The sequence below is a fragment of the Netta rufina genome (genome assembly GCF_964035555.1).
Source record: "Netta rufina genome assembly, chromosome: 1".
NCBI classification, from domain to species: Eukaryota; Metazoa; Chordata; class Aves; order Anseriformes; family Anatidae; genus Netta; species Netta rufina.
This window is the reverse complement of record NC_140123.1, coordinates 79,436,988-79,454,455: the sequence shown is the minus strand read 5'-3', so window position 1 is coordinate 79,454,455 and position 17,468 is coordinate 79,436,988. Positions and strand designations below refer to the sequence as shown.

Here is a 17,468-nt window from a genome sequence, read left to right as displayed (position 1 = left end):
TTGCGGAGGATATGACATCAGGCACATCTCTCACTTCGTGCGGTGTGGTCTGTCCGATTGCTGGCTGCCTACCAGTGGAGTCGGGGAGATGTTTCCCTAAACCCCATCCCAGGTACTCGAATTTCTGCACCAAGTGGTGCTGCACCTAGTCCCAGCCCGCTGCGAGGTTTGTTGGAGTGGTGCACAGGCAGTCTGCTCAACAGATCACTCACGAGTGCAGGGGCTCACCGAGGACGATGGAATTTGAACCCTCAAGAGCAACCCTGAAGTGAGAAAACAGAAACCGGGCAGACAAGGCTGAGATGGATGATGAGGGAACAAGTCAAAACACCAGTAAATCACAAGGAACTGGGGGCCAGGCGTCTGCAACGTCTCCATCATTGCTGCTGATGAGGGGTAAGTAACGCTCCTGCCTTGCCACTTGCCCTCGCCTCTGCCAGCAGACGGAGAGGACAGGGTCAGGCTGTGGCTGTGTGCTCCTCCTGATGTCTCGCTTCCAGTGCAGGTCCACAACCTCTCCCACATAGTGTCCTTGTACTTCAGAAGGGATTTTAATAAGCTCTTTTTATTTGGCACTGATTTTTGTTTTCCCCCCTGTGCATCACGTAAAAGTGTCTGATTCTGTAGTGCAGTTTGTGCAAGCGGAAACAAATGTAGTACTTGAACTATAGCAAACTAAAAAAGAGGTTGCAATGTGGCATGTTGAACTTAGATTGCTGCTGGCTGGGAGCTCAGCTTTGGCTCAGTTCCTCTTTTCTTTTTCTTTCCTTTCATTTTTTTTTCTTCGCTTTGTTCTACCTTCCCTCCTCTACTTCTGCCTCTTCTTTTCATTTTTCTTTATTTTTCTTTTACTTTCTTCTTTCTTCTTCCTTCTTTTTTTCTTTCTTCATCCCCCTCTTCACGCCTTCCCCCTTTATTCTTTCCAATGAGCAGACCCGAGTGCTCTTGCACAGGCCCAGCCACCAGCCCTAGTGGGTTTTTCCCCTACTGCCAGGGCGTTGTGGTCAGTTGTGACCAATGTTGTTGTGGTCACTGGTGAGCAGTTAGTCAGTTATTTATTATCAAATGGCCTCACTCCGATCATTGCTCTGTTGTCTGGCCCAGGGCCATTGAAAATATGACGTAGTGACAAAAGACAAGTAATTTAACCTCACATAACAGTTTAGCTGGATGTGTTCCCTCTAGCCCTGTTTTCTGAGACACTTCTCCTTCAGTTCATGGGCAATGAAGAAGGAATAGGGAGATAAATTAATACAACACAACTTCAAACCATCCATCCTCTTTTCCTGGGCTATTCAGGACACTTTCATTCTAACCAAATAGAAAAACAGGACACAAAAATATACAGAGGCAAGTTATGATACAGAAATGATCAGTATGTTGGCTGTGTTGTCTGATGCTCCTCGTGTTTGTGTGTGTACACAGTGAGGCTGGGTGGGAGGGAAGGGATGACAATGTTGTTAACAGTGTGAACCAAACCCTGTTCTCACTGGAGGTGAGCTCTGCCAAAATGGAGGCTGGGAGGAGGGGAGCCCACAGGCAGCACCGCTGCACATGGGTGGCTCAGTCCCCTAGATGCTGGAGCTTGGTGTGTTCCTCCTGTGCTTGCCTGGTCCTTAGCAGCATCAGTAAGGTCTGCTGGTGACTTACAGCAGGATTTTATTTGGTGACATATATCACAAACATTAGGCGATAGCTTTTAAATATGAAAAATACCATTTGCGGTACTGTTATACATGCCATAAGCCTATGTGTATGCAAATGTGTATACAAGAGCATAGTTCAGCTGAAAGGATTTCAAAGCCCCTTGTGAGCTGCACTGTGTGAGAGCACCATGAAAGGGAACCGGCCTTGGGATGTGCACTGAGTGCATGATACCCTCCTCACGATCAGAGGCTGTAGAAAGATACATTCAGCCACCGTCAGAACTGAATGCTCTCCTAGAAGGGTGCTGTGAAGGCTCTGTTGTCCCCAGGCTGCAGTCAGGGCTTGGATGTTCGTGTGCTTACGGGTTTAAGGCTCCCTCCGTACATGCTCTGCCAGCTCAGAGGCCCAGGTGGAGGACCAGAGGTGTCATGTAACCTCTGGGTTGCCTGGGGTTTTCAGTGGTGAAAGGGTAACTGGATGGCCCAATGCCAAGGAAAACCAGTGGGTTTTGGATGTCTAGAGGCTGAAAGCCTTGAGGCCTGACTCAGCTTGCCTGTGGATTAAGGTGTGGGTACATTTCAAGTTTGGATAAACAGGCTCATTCCTCCATAAGAGAGCAGCTGTATGCATTTTTGGCAATCAGAAATCCACATTGCTGTGGTAGTACGTGCAGCAAACACAACTTCACCACCTGTGTACAACAGTCTTCTTCCTCCATGGACAGCTTGGTGGGCAAAATATTTTGAGTACTTTCCTAAACAATGTTATTTGAGGATTTAAGAAGTTCACATTGGCACTTCCTAAGGCTTTAATCAGATGCCTATGTAGTGAAAATAGTGATCATTTATATTACTGATGCTGTACTTACTACGCCAGGCATCCTACAGGCCCTTAGACTCCCGTTGCCCAGTGTATCCAAGACTAGCTTAGAGCTACCTTAGGCCTCCACTTCCATTTAGGATAAAGGCCTCAGCCCCTCTCAGTGGTTTAGGATATCATCTTTGCACATACCTCTTTTTATTGTCCACTGATGCTTGTCTTTGACATTCTTCTAGTCACTCTTCTAATCTGATGTTAAGAGTTTACAAAATTACAAGGTAATGGCCAGTTTATGGATGACTATGGTCTGGTCAAGCCCTGGTTTAGAGTCTCAGTGGAAACCTGCCTTTTCTCAAGAAAGCACTGAATGGATAAAGGCTACATCTGGATATGGTGACATGACCATCCACCTCCTTTATTGTCACCAAAATACTGACACGTTGATATATCATCTTGGTAGTTCATACAAAATTCTGCCTGTATTTTTTTTGGCCAAAAAGTGATCAAGCACAGCTCAGAAAACTTGTTCTTCAATCTAGATTTTATCATAACTTGTAAACACGGTTCCCTTGCAACTCATGAAGATCTGGCAATGGTGGTGGTTACACAATGGCACTGGCTACACATCCAGTGGTAACGGTGGCAGGATCAATAAGAAAAACAGCATGACACAGGCAATACCGCCGGAGTGGATGCCTGTTAGAACTGAGCTTGGTTCAACATACTGGGAGTGAGATGAAGGTTTGAAGGTGTACACCTGCCCTCATTTCAAAAAGATTGACAAAATCAAGGGTCTTTACTTAGTGATGTTTCTGGGAGTTGGTTTTCACTTGCTCTTATCAATACTGATTTGGGTCTTCTCACAGGACTGCTTAAAACAACATGGTGAGGGTTGTTGACAAAGCACAGGGAAATGTAGAACAGTAATCTCAGTGCACCACAATGCACTGACAATGTGACTGTCATTCCTAGGGTGGACAATGAAAACAGAGATGCTTCACAGCTTTGCACACTGGAAAAATAAATATTTAACTTTACACAGTTGAATGTAATTTAACAAGTATCATCTGATACTCACCACTTTCAAAGAAAAGCTATTTTAGTCAATTAATAATACTGTGCTTTAATAGTTGTACCATGGTTTGGCTGCCCTTAGGAGATGACATATCCTTATGAGAACAGAACCATAGCTTCTGGAAATAGCTGTCCATTTGTTAAAGCCAAAAAATGTTTGTAAACTTACTGCAAACACATGGTTATTGTGGAACACAGCCCATGAGATGTAGAAAGAGGCAGAAAGCTCTCAAATGATGCCATTGACAAAGAATATAATTCTCTTTGAAAGCTAATTAACATACAGTACCCAGACTTCCAGAGTTCATTCCTCTGTTCATTTCATGCTCCCAGTACCGCTTGTAAAGCTGTATTGGGGTAACATCTCTTCCTTTGGCTTTCTAATATTGAGGATCCTCACAATATGGGTCACAACTGAGTTGCTGAATCTGTGCCCATGAATTCTGGATTGTTTCTCAGTTTCCTTTTTTTTTTTTTTCCTTTCAACTCTCACAGTGATAGGAATATAAAGCTTGAAAAGACCTCTTGATTTGTGGAGTCTAGTTATCTGTTTCTATGCTGCTAAATAAAAGAGACTGGGGCCATTTCTGTCTTTGAGACCAAATGGTTCAGGCTGACTTGCCTGTGAATATTTTCACTTGCTTAAGGCTTAAGTGAATATTTTCACTTGCTTAAGGCTTGTCCCCTCAAGAGAAGACTGGCTAAATCCACACTGCTGGACTCTGATTTTTCTGAGACATTCATATCATTTTTTGTATATTTTCCCAGTTCAAAGTCTCTGATAAAATATCAGGGTCATGTTGCAGACCAACAGAATATTGTTTTCATAACATGAAGCTGAGGCAATGTGTTGCATGACTTTGAGCATGGCAGGAAGGATGCTTGCATATACAAAGCCTGATGGGATAGTCCTGCTGAGGAAGGCTTGTGTAGAGTGAAGAGCCAAAACTGGTGCAGCTTTTTCTACAAGTACCTTTGGGAACCTTCTCTGATACAAAGTTCTTCCTTGATCTGTGTCTGAGTATTGTTTTGGAGTTGGCTGGACTAATCTACAAAAAAACTTGAAGCTCTTTATCTAGCACTATAAAATCCACACAATCTCTGACAGTATCTCTCAGTCATGGAATAGATAGTGATTTTCAGTGTCCACCAAACACCTAGTCTGTAGGCATGGTCAGTATGTCACCAAACACTTTCCCTGTTCTGTGGCAACAAACTTATGATTTGTAGGTAAAGACCCAAACCCCACAGCTGTAATAATTACATGTCAAGAGCAGGACAAAGAGTCAAAATAGGATTTTTTTAAAAAAGACCACCATGGTGAGCACAGGAAGGAGACTGTGCCCCAGGCTTGGAAGAAGCACAGCTGCAGAGCTGATGGTCCCTCCCAGCCTTCTTTCCGAGCATCTCCGGATTTCAAAGCTTATAGATTTTAACTGCACCCATGAGCAGAACATACTGACAGAGTATGTCAGAGTAATAGCAGATCCTTCTGCTAGGTCTGTGTCCAGTCTCCAGTTGTGGTCAGTCTCCAGTAGACACAAGATAAATCTCTTTTCTGACCCCAAGGAGCACCAAGTGTTATCTCTGACAATTTAAATGTAAATCTAGCATAAAACAATGAATTACCTACTATTTTGTACAACCCCCAACCCCTCCTCCTTTACCTTCTCTTAACTATGTGGCAATAATAACTAGAGACAAGGGAATAAGGAGAAATGGTGAAAATCCTTAATCAACTGTTTGTCTGACCATCCTTGAAGAGACCTATTTTCCTAAAGGCCTTTTTCTTTTTTTTCTTTTTTTTTTTTTTTAAACTTGCTCACAACTTGTCCACCTCTGGGCTTCATACCTGTCCCAAAGTTATTTCCAGGATGTCACTGAGATTGTCCTATAAGCCAGGAGTGTGCTAGAGCACTGTTAGAGAAGAGTTATCTTAAGAGAAGATTAAGCCTTGACGGCCCCTCTAGATTTTTTTTCATTCATTTAAGAACTGTCACAAGGGCCAGTTGGCTTCTGTCTCAGTCATGTATGTGTGACTGCTGCCAGTTTGAATTGTTATTTGAATTATTTTGAATGTTTGAATTGTTGCTTCTTAAAGTGAGCCACAGGTTTTGGGTGCCCAAGAATGGAAAGACTAAAATTTACCATGTTTAATCCATCAATGAGCCATAATTCGTAGACAGTCAAATGCAATATCCATATATTTGCAAAACTGTGCTATTCAGATAAACATTAATATGAGCATCTAGTGGCTTAAAAATGGTGTGCTGCAGAAGTAGGAATAAACTTTTGCTTATATGAATAACTCTAGGAAAATATGCTCTACAGGTATAAAGGATTTTTGCAATAATACCTAAATCTATAGCAGGCCTTTCTGTGGTCATTATAAAGCAGAAGGTCACACTCCTGCCTAACATAGCTATGTAGGTGAAGGTCTTCCGTGTGTAGTAGAGACAGCACATTTCAGATACAAACATCTTCAGTCACAATTTATTTAGTGCAGAATATTTCAAACCCAAAGACAATACAATTCTTGTTATGCTACGTCTTATCTTGTTTAAATCTGTTGTCCCTTATTGAGCACTCTGGGAGGTGAGACAGCAATAGCCCAACAGAGTAGGTGATGGTTTACCCCATCCTGGCACACTGTGGCATAGCCAGAAAGGGCAGGACATCAGCTGTGAGGGATTCAGAGCTCCCCCATGTGCTTATACCTGAGACAAAGCAGGATATACAGACCTTGCATAAGCACTGACATCATCAACTAATCTGTGAAAGTTATTTAAGAAATTACAGTATTTTATTGGGCTTGTAGTTGAAAGCAGACTTTTCACTGTTAAGACTATTCCACTCACGTAATAATTCACAGAGGTCTAGTCCCTGAAAACCTCAGCAACTTGCCTAAGACGGTCACTGGGATTCTCTCTGTAGTTAGTGGAAGGAGAGAGGGACATCACCAGAGAGCAGCAAAACGTGTTAGTAAAAGAAAATGGATGAAATACCATCTGGAAATGCTTTTCTTCCTTCCCAGGGGTACCTGGGCCATTAACATAGAACAGATACTGAGTTTTGAGGCAATGAATACTGAAGGAAGTAAATCTCTCCCAGAGGGATTAGTGTGGCCCTGAGCATATATATATATATGCTCATATATGTATATATATATGCTCAGGGCCACACTAATAATATATATAGCCATATCAGCTGGCTCTCAGCCATGAATATGTAATACTAAAGAGCCCCTCTGTTAATCTTTGAATAATCCTCAGTACTAGTTTGTTTCACTATATTGAAATAAACAACAGATACAGCAACCAGAGAAATGAAGTGCAAAGTCATTAGCAGTAAGTATTTCCTCAGACCCTTACACTGGGTAACTGAGGAAAGGAAGGTATATTTTGTAAAAATCATCAAATAATATTTTTGCCTGGACAATAAATCTTTCTAAAAAATACTCTACGTGACTTGACAGGTTTGATACCAAATTTAACCATATGGGTTTCCTCCTACACCTCCCTCATCCAACTAGAACTATGTTGACTCATTTGCAATACTTATTTTTGGCTTGTGGTATTTTTCTAAACATCAGTTTCTAAATATCAAATTACTTGGAAACAGGAGTTAAAACTCTGTTTCTGATGCTGACCTTTTGTGCCTCTTAAGTCACCCAACAAAGTGACCTTAGGTCAATCTTTTACAGAAGACCTAACAAGAACAAATACAAATCTATTTGCTTTATACAGGCACTTTAAATATCAATGTGTTTATCACAGTAGTAGAGTTTCTTTATGACCCCTGTGGGTAAAATTTCTCCCTTCGTGGCCTGGGATTGTATCCTTAGTGCCATGCAGCAGGCATCCTGTCCCATCCCCTGCAATGTCCCGGGAGCTACTTGTGTCTCAGCATGTGCTCCCTCCCTGGGGTTTCCACACATTGGAGGAGTCTCATTTCCTTCAGCATCTGTGAGCAGGTCCCCTTTTAAATAAAAATTAAAATTAAAAAATAATAATAAAAAAATAAACAACCTTCTGGAGATACGATGTTTTCCACCAAGTCTACTTTGGTTAATCCTGTGTGCTTTCCTTCCTCCACTAAATGTTAAAACTAAAAGCTAAGACAGACCCTTACTTTGAGCTTCCCTCCATACCTGCCTTTTTATAGCTTCTACGATGCAGAGTACAGCTATTACTTAAAATGCACCACTGCACAGGCTAACAGCAGACACAAAACAGACACAAAATCAACAGGTAACATAACTTATGTCCTTGTACTTTGGTACCTTCTCTAGTTACCTATTATTGACTCTAGCCCATGTCTGACCAGGGGTGAATGACTGAGCAGCTGTACCCTTTTCAAAACATACTCCTTTAGAGCTAATTGGTAAAATGTAATGAACTTGTGAAAACAAAGTCACTGGAAATCATTCAAAGCTAAGCACAAGCTCAGTCAGAACAAGGTGGTGTTCTGTAAATCACTCTCTTATCCTCTGGATGGGAACACAGCTGCTCAGCACTAACATGGGATGAATTAAAAACACACCCAGAGCAAACCCATCCTGTTTTTTCACTCCCTCCCTGTGGCTGCTCCAAGAAAAGCTTGGCAGTTCAAGTAATAAATTAGAAGAAGAGAGGTTTACTGGGGTCATGCAGTTGAAGTAAAGTACACAAAAGGAACAGTCTGTGGAGCTGTTAACCTTTTTCCTGTCTTTCTCTTTATACAGACTTTGTTTCAGACTGGTCTCCTTTACATGATGCCTCTATCCATGGGCGCCTGCTTACTCTAAAGAAACTCATCAGCCAGGTATCCCTCTGCCAGGTTGATGTGATCTCTGATGGGTTTGTATGGTTGCTGAATTCAGTTTGAGTTTCACTGTGAAACATCCACGGTGAGAAAATTGCTTTGACCAGAATGTAGTGAGGTCTGCTTGTAATGCATTATTATTTATTATTATTATTATTATTATTATTATTATTATTATTATTATTATTATTATTATTATTATTATTATTACAAATGGTTCCTTGCTTTGCACAAACTCTGTGTACTGAGCCAAAGACATGTAGAAAGATTCTGTTTCTGATGCCATCCAAAATGCCTGAGGGTATAGGGGGCCCCTGTCCCCCCTGCAAAAGGCCACAGCTGGGGAGAAAAGATTTCTGAACCTCACTGCTCAATTCCCTCAAAACTCTTGGATTTAGCCTGTGGAGAGTTACTGGATACTCTTCCAGCTTAAACTTCTGGAGTACCAAGGCTGCTAGAAAGAAAAGATCCAGTGTTAGAATCAAGCCAATGGTTTCTGCTGTAAGGATATCTGTATTGTTCCATCAGACAGTCCCCTGGCTGCAGCTTTCTGTATTGATTATCAGTAGGTGGAAGGCATAACCTTCAGTATGCTCTGACTGTACCTATTCCAGCTGGAGCATCACAGACTCTTTCCTTGCTTACCCCGTCAGATGAGATGAGCAACTGCAGGCTGTTGAGGAAGCTGTGATTAAATAAAGACTTCAGGATCATTATGAAAGGGTGGTGTTTTTTTGTTTTTGCTCTTGTTGGTGTTTTTTGTTTGTTTTGCAGTTGTTTGTAATGATATTTTTTATTATTTCTTCAGGGGAGTGATGTTAATCTTGTTACAACAGACCAGGTGTCTCCTCTCCATGAAGCCTGCCTAGGTGGTCATGCTGCTTGTGCCAGTGTCCTATTAAAACACGGTGCTAAGGTAAGTACATCATGGGCAGGTCTCTGTCTCCAGAGTCTGTATGTTTTATAATGACAAATTAATACTAGATTGTAGGATCACAGAATGGTTTGGGTTGGAAGAGGCCTTAAAGACCATCTAGTTCCAACCCCCCTAACACAGGCAGGGACACCTCCCACCAGACCATTGCCCAAAGCCCCATCCAGCCTGGCCTTGAACACCTCCAGGGATGGGGCATCCACAGCTTCTCTGGGCAACCTGTGAAGCCTCACCACCCTCACAGTAAATAATTTCTTCATAGTATCTAATCTAAATCTCTCTTATTTTAAAATGACTACCCCTTGTCCTATCACTACAGGCTGTGGTAAACAGTCTCTCTCCATCTTTCTTATAAGCCCCTTCCAAGTATTGAAAGGCCGCAACGACATATCCCTGGAGCTTGCTTTTTCCTAGGCTTAACAACCCCAACCTTCTCAGTCTTTCTTCACTGGACAGAGTGCTCCAGCCCTCTGATCATTTTGACCCTCTTTCCACCCCTTTCTAGAAGATGTACAGTATCACTACTTACATTCTGTACTTCATCCTAAAGTACCCATGTTATAAAATGTAATTCTTAACAAAGAAATCCAAAAAGTGCAGCTATAAGAAGTAACTATTTTTATTCTTTAGATCAAGGTACAATGTTTTCATCATTTACTGAAAGAATAAGTGGGAAGTTCCTCTTGCAAATGGCTTATAATCTTGTAAAAATTAAGTGCATGTTCTGTATTCTGCATACAGTAATCCCATTGGTGTCAATATGCAGAGTATTAGGTAGAGATGTAAGACTGTAAAGATCAAATGATCTTTATATAAAAATATATAGATATGATGTGAGGAAAATGGAGATAATATGCAAAGTAATGTGAGAAATGAGTGTGTCTCATGGCCTCTACTTTTCAAGCTAATATTGAAATTTATAGTGAATAAGAAAATTTAACTCATACATATATTACCTTTCAGTTAAAAAAAAATAAATAAATTAAAAAAGGGCTGCACACTTTCAGCTAAAAATGGATGGTTTAGGACAGGGCAATAGGCAAGTGCTTTTCAGCTGAGGTAACTGAGAAATGAGCACACGTGTCTCAATAACTCCCAAGAGATCTTGTAGCACACTTGGGAGCAAGGTTTTTGCAGATTTGTTTAATGTTCTTTTAAATACAAAGTTTTAATCCTCAGGAGCAGTAGGCAGTTTTTACAAAGAATAAAATAAAAGTTATTGAAAACCCTGTTTTCTATTGAGGCCAAATCTCATCTATTATGAAACAAACAAAAAGCTTACATGTGCCTTGTTTTGTCTTTTCTTTCCCCAGGTGAATGGAGTGACTGTTGACTGGCACACTCCTTTGTTCAGTGCCTGTGTCAGTGGCAGTGTGGCTTGCTTGAATTTACTGCTGCAACACGGAGCCAGCCTGCACCCACCCTGTGACTTAGCATCCCCCATACACGAAGCGGCTAAGAGAGGTAACCCCATGGGTGCCAGAACTGCTTTATGTGTTGCTAGCAGCTAGCTGAAGTGGAAAAGAGATAAAGAAGATTCTTTTTGTGATTTAGGCCATGAGTTATTCATCCCTACTTGCTCTCCTCATGGTGCTTTCCTCCCAGTCCTGGTGCTTATCAAGAGCTGCTCAGCCCAGCTCTTGGGGCCTCTGAGTTCATGTGGTGACACCTGGCAGGGGATGCATTGCCTAAATCAGCTGTTTTAGATGTAGACATCTGCAAGAGTCATCTGGCCATCTTCAAGAGCAGTGGAGAGAAATACGACATGATTCATCTCATCTTCAGTACATATCTGAAATTAGTCAGATAAAATGTGGGGGCTTTAGCCTGTTTTCTAACTGTGGATTTGCAGTTCGTGTTTCATGGTTAAAAACACTGGATTAGGGGAGTGGATGAAAGTATTACGCTATCACCTCTTGACAAAAGAGTGAATCTTTGCCAAATTACACTGCTGCAACAGAGAATTTGGACTGCTGCAAAACTGCTGATCGCTGTGAGTTGACTCTGCCTTTATCCCTTTTAAGGTCATGTGCAATGTGTCGAGATCCTCGCATCCCATGGGGTGAACATAGATCATAACATCAAGCATCTGGGTACTCCGCTTTATGTAGCTTGTGAGAACCAGCAAGTCAACTGTGCCAGGAAGCTGCTTGAGTCAGGTAACACGGAAAATAAAGGATGGTGTTCTTTCCTTTCCTATAGCATCCATCATTGGATTCTCTTTGCATCAAACATTTAGAGAGCACCTGCTCTTGGATCTGGAGATGTTTTGCTCTCAGTGGCAGCCCTGGCTAAACAGGGCAGCAGTGTAAGACAGGGCATTCATGATACAGGAACTGAGGTTTACAGCTCCCAGCAAAATGATGGGTGATCTTGGATTTCACACTGCCAGTGGTGCCTAGGACAACATCTTTCCTGATGTCTGTGTATGTGCTGCTGTAGTATTTGAATAGGGTAGGAAGAAACTTCCTTTTTTGTTCCTTTCTCTTTATCCAAAAGATATGATTCAGTGACTTTTACATACCATTTTTGCAAACACTTTAATTCTCACTAAGTTCATAAAAAGTTTGCAACATTTCCAACACAGAGCAAAAGCATTCAATATTGTATTCTTTGCCTAAAACAAACCCAGCTGCAAATCCAAGCTCTTAGGTTCAAGGCCATTTTTTGTTATCTCTGGTAATTCATCTCTCCTAACCAAAGGAGACATATAACCACACAGCTCATACAAAAAAGAAGGAACAACAAAGCCCCTTTGAAAAACAAACAAAAAAAACCCACACTTAAATGACCTTATGTTTTATATATCATGTTGATTTTTGTTTTAAGAAATCAAACACAATATAAATATAATTTTGTCTATTGTTTTCTTTTTTTTTTTTTTCCTTTTCTGTCTTCTATGTACAGGCATGTGTACTTTAAAAATGTTATAAATAGTTTTGAATTAGTTCTGCAGCTCACCCTTGAGTTTTATGAACCATTAGCCCAGGATAACAGATTGGAAGCACTTTGAAATCACAGCGTACTTACACCCTCCTCTATCTAGGGCCTCTAGAATTTTCCATCCTCATGTTTTTTCCTCCAGCACATTGGGTAACTCAGAACTTGGAAATCCCATCAGTTTAAGCCTCTGGTATAGAGCAAATTGAAACACTGCATGTATTTTAAGCGAATGGATTGCTCAGGTGGGGAGCAAGGTGGGCCATAGGTGGACCTACATCTTTGTCCTGTTTCAAGAGGGTCTGTGGGCTGGGCTGTGGATGAAAGACTTCCTCATGCCCTGTTTTTCTGGGATAATTTTCTTGGTAACACCCGACTGCTTCCCACACAGCACAAGTTGTGTATGTGCAAATTGTGGGACCAAGCCCTAAAGCACAGAAGTCCACCTCTAAGTGGACACTCCAGTCTTTACAGATTATTCAGGGAAACAGCAGTTAGTGCAGGAAATGGAAAGAGACTGTGCTATAGTCATTATTCCTTGTTGTCTCTTCATATTCAGGAGCAAATGTGAACAGCGGCAAGGGCCTCGAGTCCCCGCTGCATGCGGCCGCCAGGAGTTGCAGTGCAGAGTTGGTGACGCTGCTGATTGACTTTGGAGCAGACATTTGGGCAAAGAATGCCAAAAGCAAGAGGCCGATGGAGCTGGTTCCACCTGGAAGCCCCTTGGGTCGACTGTTCCTGCAGAAAGAAGGTGCCCTTTAGTGCTTTAATGCTTGCTTTGTTCATTGCATGTGATGGGGGTGGGGGAAATTATATTGCAACACCGACCTTCTGGTTTATTGGCCTTTACTTACATTTTTGGGCCAAAACCTTGTGTGGATGCAAAAATATGTGTTAGCTGTTGTTTTATGGGGATTAAGGAAAACTACACAAGATTGATATAATGAATATATATATATATATATATACATACATATATATATACATATATATATACACATATATATATATATATATATATATATATTAGGTTTTGTTTATTTTGTTTCTCTGCTTTTAAAGGCCAAAACGATATGCTGAATAATCCAGTAGTATCAAGCCATAGGCTTGACCCTTAGGAAGTGATTATTTTGCAGCTGTAAATGAAATAGTTTCCAGACCCTTTTATTTTATTGGTTATGAATACTTCAATGAATTATGGAGAGAAATTTTACTTAACTATTCTTGAGGAAAACTAGAATAAATTCTCTAGTATCTGCTTATTGGAGTACTTATGTTCTACTTTAGCTGTTCTCATTCAGTCAGTAAGCTATACACATTGCTAAATAGTCTAGATTTTCATTGTTTTAAACAAGTTACACATTGCTCCACAATTCTATTATGCCAGTTAGTATTTATGTGATTGTTATCATAAACAGATTTACACCAAGGTAAAACTGGCAATAAAGCGATGAATCAGGCCCTGCATGGAACAGTAATATGAAAATAAAAGCATGAAAGCAACGGGGCTGTGCATATTATGTTATGTGCAGCAGATATTTGGTTTCTCAGCCTAATCTATGATGCACAGAGTGGTGATCTATTCAAGCTCAAGTCCCTGCTGCATTAGACTCATGACTCCCATGGTACCACATGCGTCCTGTTTATTTGAGATAAAAAAAAAAAAAAAATTTCAGGCACACCCTGTGGAGCTGGCATGAGAAACTCTTATGCAGCTGAGCTGGCAGCTTGGGCAGTAAGGATCTTCTCTAAGTGTAAGTCAGTAACTGAAATTAGAAGCGATGAATGCCTGAAGGGCATTTTGCAGCTGACTGGTGTTTTCTGCTGTTCTCCAACATTCCTTTTCCTGAGTAGGGTCATGCCCGATCAGCAGCTGATGTCTGATTCCTTTGGTTGGATGAATGGCTGTGACACGTGAGAGGGCTGCACACGTTGCACCCTCTGGTCTCACGTGGAGGTTTGCAAATGTGCTGTGGGTTCAGAGTCACCCTGCAAGCGAGGCTCACAGCCCCATAGCACTGGCATACACAGCTTGTGCATGTCCTCCACATGCACACCACCACATAACCTGCTGGCATCGCAGCGAGGGTCTTACATGCAAAGCTAACAACACAAATATGCACCATAGTTTTGAAGAGTTCACTTGCACTTGCTATTTCTGTTGCCATACCCGTTCCCTCTGTACCGCGCTTCACTCCTCCACCAGTGCTGACACTTCAGCTCCTCTGCTCACTACCACCTTGTCCACCATGCAGGTGGGCATGGCTGATAGCACCTACACTGTTCCCTCCCAGCTCCCTCTTGTTTTCTGCACCATCTCCACTTATCTCCTTCCCACTCCTGTCTGGGACTCCCTTGTCTGTGCTCACCGCCTGCCTGTATCTCCCCTTCTTATCTGCCCCCTGAACGTTCCCTCACTGCCCTTGGTGCTGGTCACCCTGTGTGTGCCATATGGCCGTGCAAATGACAGGCTGGGGGGCTGGATGGTAGCAGGAGCTGCAGTTAAAAGCACTGCACAGGATCTACCTTTCATAGAAAGGATACACCTCCCAAACAAGCCTTTAATTACATTATATGTGCATTAAAAAAAAAAAAAGCACCACAGATTCTTCAGCAGGTATTGTATTTATCATCATGGGACTGGTTAATTGGAAGGTTTAAATTAAAGATTGTATAATTTTTTGTTTGCTATGTGTTTGCCACTGTTATGAAATAAGTCTCAGGAAAGCAGTGGACTGCAAACTTGGATCTCAGTGAGGGTATGGGTGGAAGGACTTGGAAGGAAGCATCAATCATCTCTTCGTAGCACAAGCTGCTTCACACTTCTGCAATTTAGAAGGGAATGATGCTGTTGATACTAATTATGTCTGCATAATGACAGAGAGTGATGAGGCTTGAACTGACTCACAGGCAGGCTGATGTTCTTTGGTAGACATCAGTCTGGCTTTCACTGCCAAGTGTGTTGGGGGGGCTGAGCATCGATGGAGGATCTTGGTGTGATTAAGCCACGTGTGTAACCTCTCTCCTGGCTCTCTCTCCAGGGCCACTGTCCTTGATGCATTTGTGCCGCCTGTCCATCAGGAGGTGCTTTGGACACAAGCAGCACCAGAAAATAACTGATCTTCTCCTCCCAGATGAGCTGAAACGTTTTCTTCTCCATGTTTAAGCCTTTCAAGTTCAACATGGTGCCTTAATAACACAGCAAGGTTTGTTGAGGAAAGATTTCCCATCAGTAGTGTTGCCAATACCTGCAGTGATAATTTACGATAGCTGTTGGTCTCTAGTAGAGCCCTCAGTCCAGGAAGGATGAGAACAACCAACTTGCTGAGTCCTCCCTGCCACCACCCCCAGCAAACCAGTAACTTGAAAAGGAGCTTATGGCTAACAACACCTTACAAAGAAAATTCATATCCCAGCCCAGCAGGAACAGCATTTTGTGTGCATTAAACTCTAAGGATATCTGCACTTCTTCTGTAAGCAAGGCTTATGGATGTGAGGGCTGCATCCACACCACTGTAAGGGTAAGAAAAGGGAACCCAGCTGAACCTACTTTCAAAGCAAGCAAGGTCCCCTGGCAGGTGTTATTTATTTACTATGTATATCACACTGCAGATAGATGAGCACCAACCACCAATCATCTGCATGTAGGCCAGGATCTGAAACACACATTTCTGCCATGACAGCAAGTAAGTCATTGCTGCTGGCAGCTCCCCACAGTGCGGTAATAACGGAGGAAATGTTTTTAATCACCCATTTATATCACTTATTCCTGTTGCTCTGAGACATAAGGGAGCCCCACCTCAATATTACACATATTTTCCTTGTAGCATATTATTTTTCAAGGACACGGGCTAACAGGCTATCACTTGCAGGCATTAAGCACTCCTCCTTTCTGCCCTGAGTATTCAGTGACATTTCCTAAGTATTCCTCAGCATGCATCTGAAAAACAAGAGCTTCTATCTCCCTTCCCACCCAAGAAAAAAGAACATCTTGAGAATAAGATAATTTGTTTTCTTGAAAAGTTTCTACCTCATTCATAGCATTTTGAATGGGAGTAATAATAACGGGACCTCTAATGGGTGGTTATAAAATTAACAATATAAATAGTGAAATTACAGTCCATCCCAAATTAAACGTACAATAGATAATTTCTGCCCCTCTCTCCATTGCTGATCTGCAGGTGCAGTGTATAAGACTCTCAAATGCACATTATGTATGCAGTTCTTATTCCACTGAGGTCATAAAAATGAATATTTCCTCCAGCTAAATTTCAATAGTGGCTGTTTTTCTTTTCCTCCCAGGAAGCTGTCCTGCTGCCACAAACCAAAGTGCAGTTACAATCACTCTGTGCTCTCCTGGATGCTCCCCTGGGAATACTGGCTACCCAACAGATATGAGACTGAGGATGATGAAGGTCTAGTTCTTACACCATCAACCTCATCTTACCTCCATATCTGGACCACTGTGCACCTGCAGGGTTAGTGCCACATTGCTTGTGTGCCAGAGGGGCAGGCCAAGCACTTGGGTGATTTTGGAGATCCTTTTCTTCTTCACTTAGCTATGAAGACTCCTGCAAGAATGAGCTTGGTGTGCAAAAACTGTGGTGAAGTCATCAACATCAGCAATGAGATACAGATGGTCCTCATCTCGTGTTAGTGGAGAGAGCAGCGGTCTTCAAATATGCACACAGTTCTGGTGTTTGCTGGTGTGTGTGTGATTGCAGAGCCAGCCTTCCTTTTGCTTATGAGAAGTACAAGAGGAGTGACCAAAGGCTACACCTGGGTACTTGTATTTGATGTATAGAACAGTTCAGATATGCAGCTGGAGAACACAACTACTGGCTGCAGGTGTCCAGTATAAGAGTTTAATTGTTGTGCTGACCAAACACAACAGGAACAGTTCCTTTGGTTTATGGGACACTAAATTGTACCCTAATGGGACAAAATCAGAAGTACAGTCAGGTCATTAGAATTCCTTTTTATGGGATATGGACATCTAGACATCTTCAGTGATCTGACCCAATTCATCACATGTCATCTGAGCCATATAAAAAATTGCTGTCTGGTTTAAGATGGCCACCTATACTCTTTCTTTCCTGCTGAGGGGAAAAAATAGACATTTGTCTTCATATGGTGGTTGAAAGGTGTCTTGTATAGGTAGATCCTTTTAAAATCACTATCTTGCATAAGCTGAATCATGCTTAACTTTTTAAGATGAAAGTTAAGTGTGAAGAATTCCTGTTTTGGTGAC

At 41.9% G+C, this 17,468-nt stretch overlaps 1 protein-coding gene across 1 annotated transcript; it reads left to right on the top strand.

The window, feature by feature from the left end:
• Positions 1-302: 302 nt before the first annotated feature.
• Positions 303-17,240, top strand: ASB9 (ankyrin repeat and SOCS box containing 9; the record flags this gene model as incomplete). The annotated part of the gene is made up of 8 exons (XM_084291696.1): positions 303-396; positions 8,264-8,343; positions 9,152-9,259; positions 10,591-10,741; positions 11,302-11,436; positions 12,777-12,968; positions 15,259-15,423; positions 16,520-17,240. 7 exons carry the CDS (start codon positions 303-305, stop codon positions 15,381-15,383), a joined length of 885 nt encoding a protein of 294 aa, XP_084147822.1. The 3' UTR covers positions 15,384-15,423; positions 16,520-17,240.
• Between the last annotated feature and the right edge of the window lie 228 nt (positions 17,241-17,468).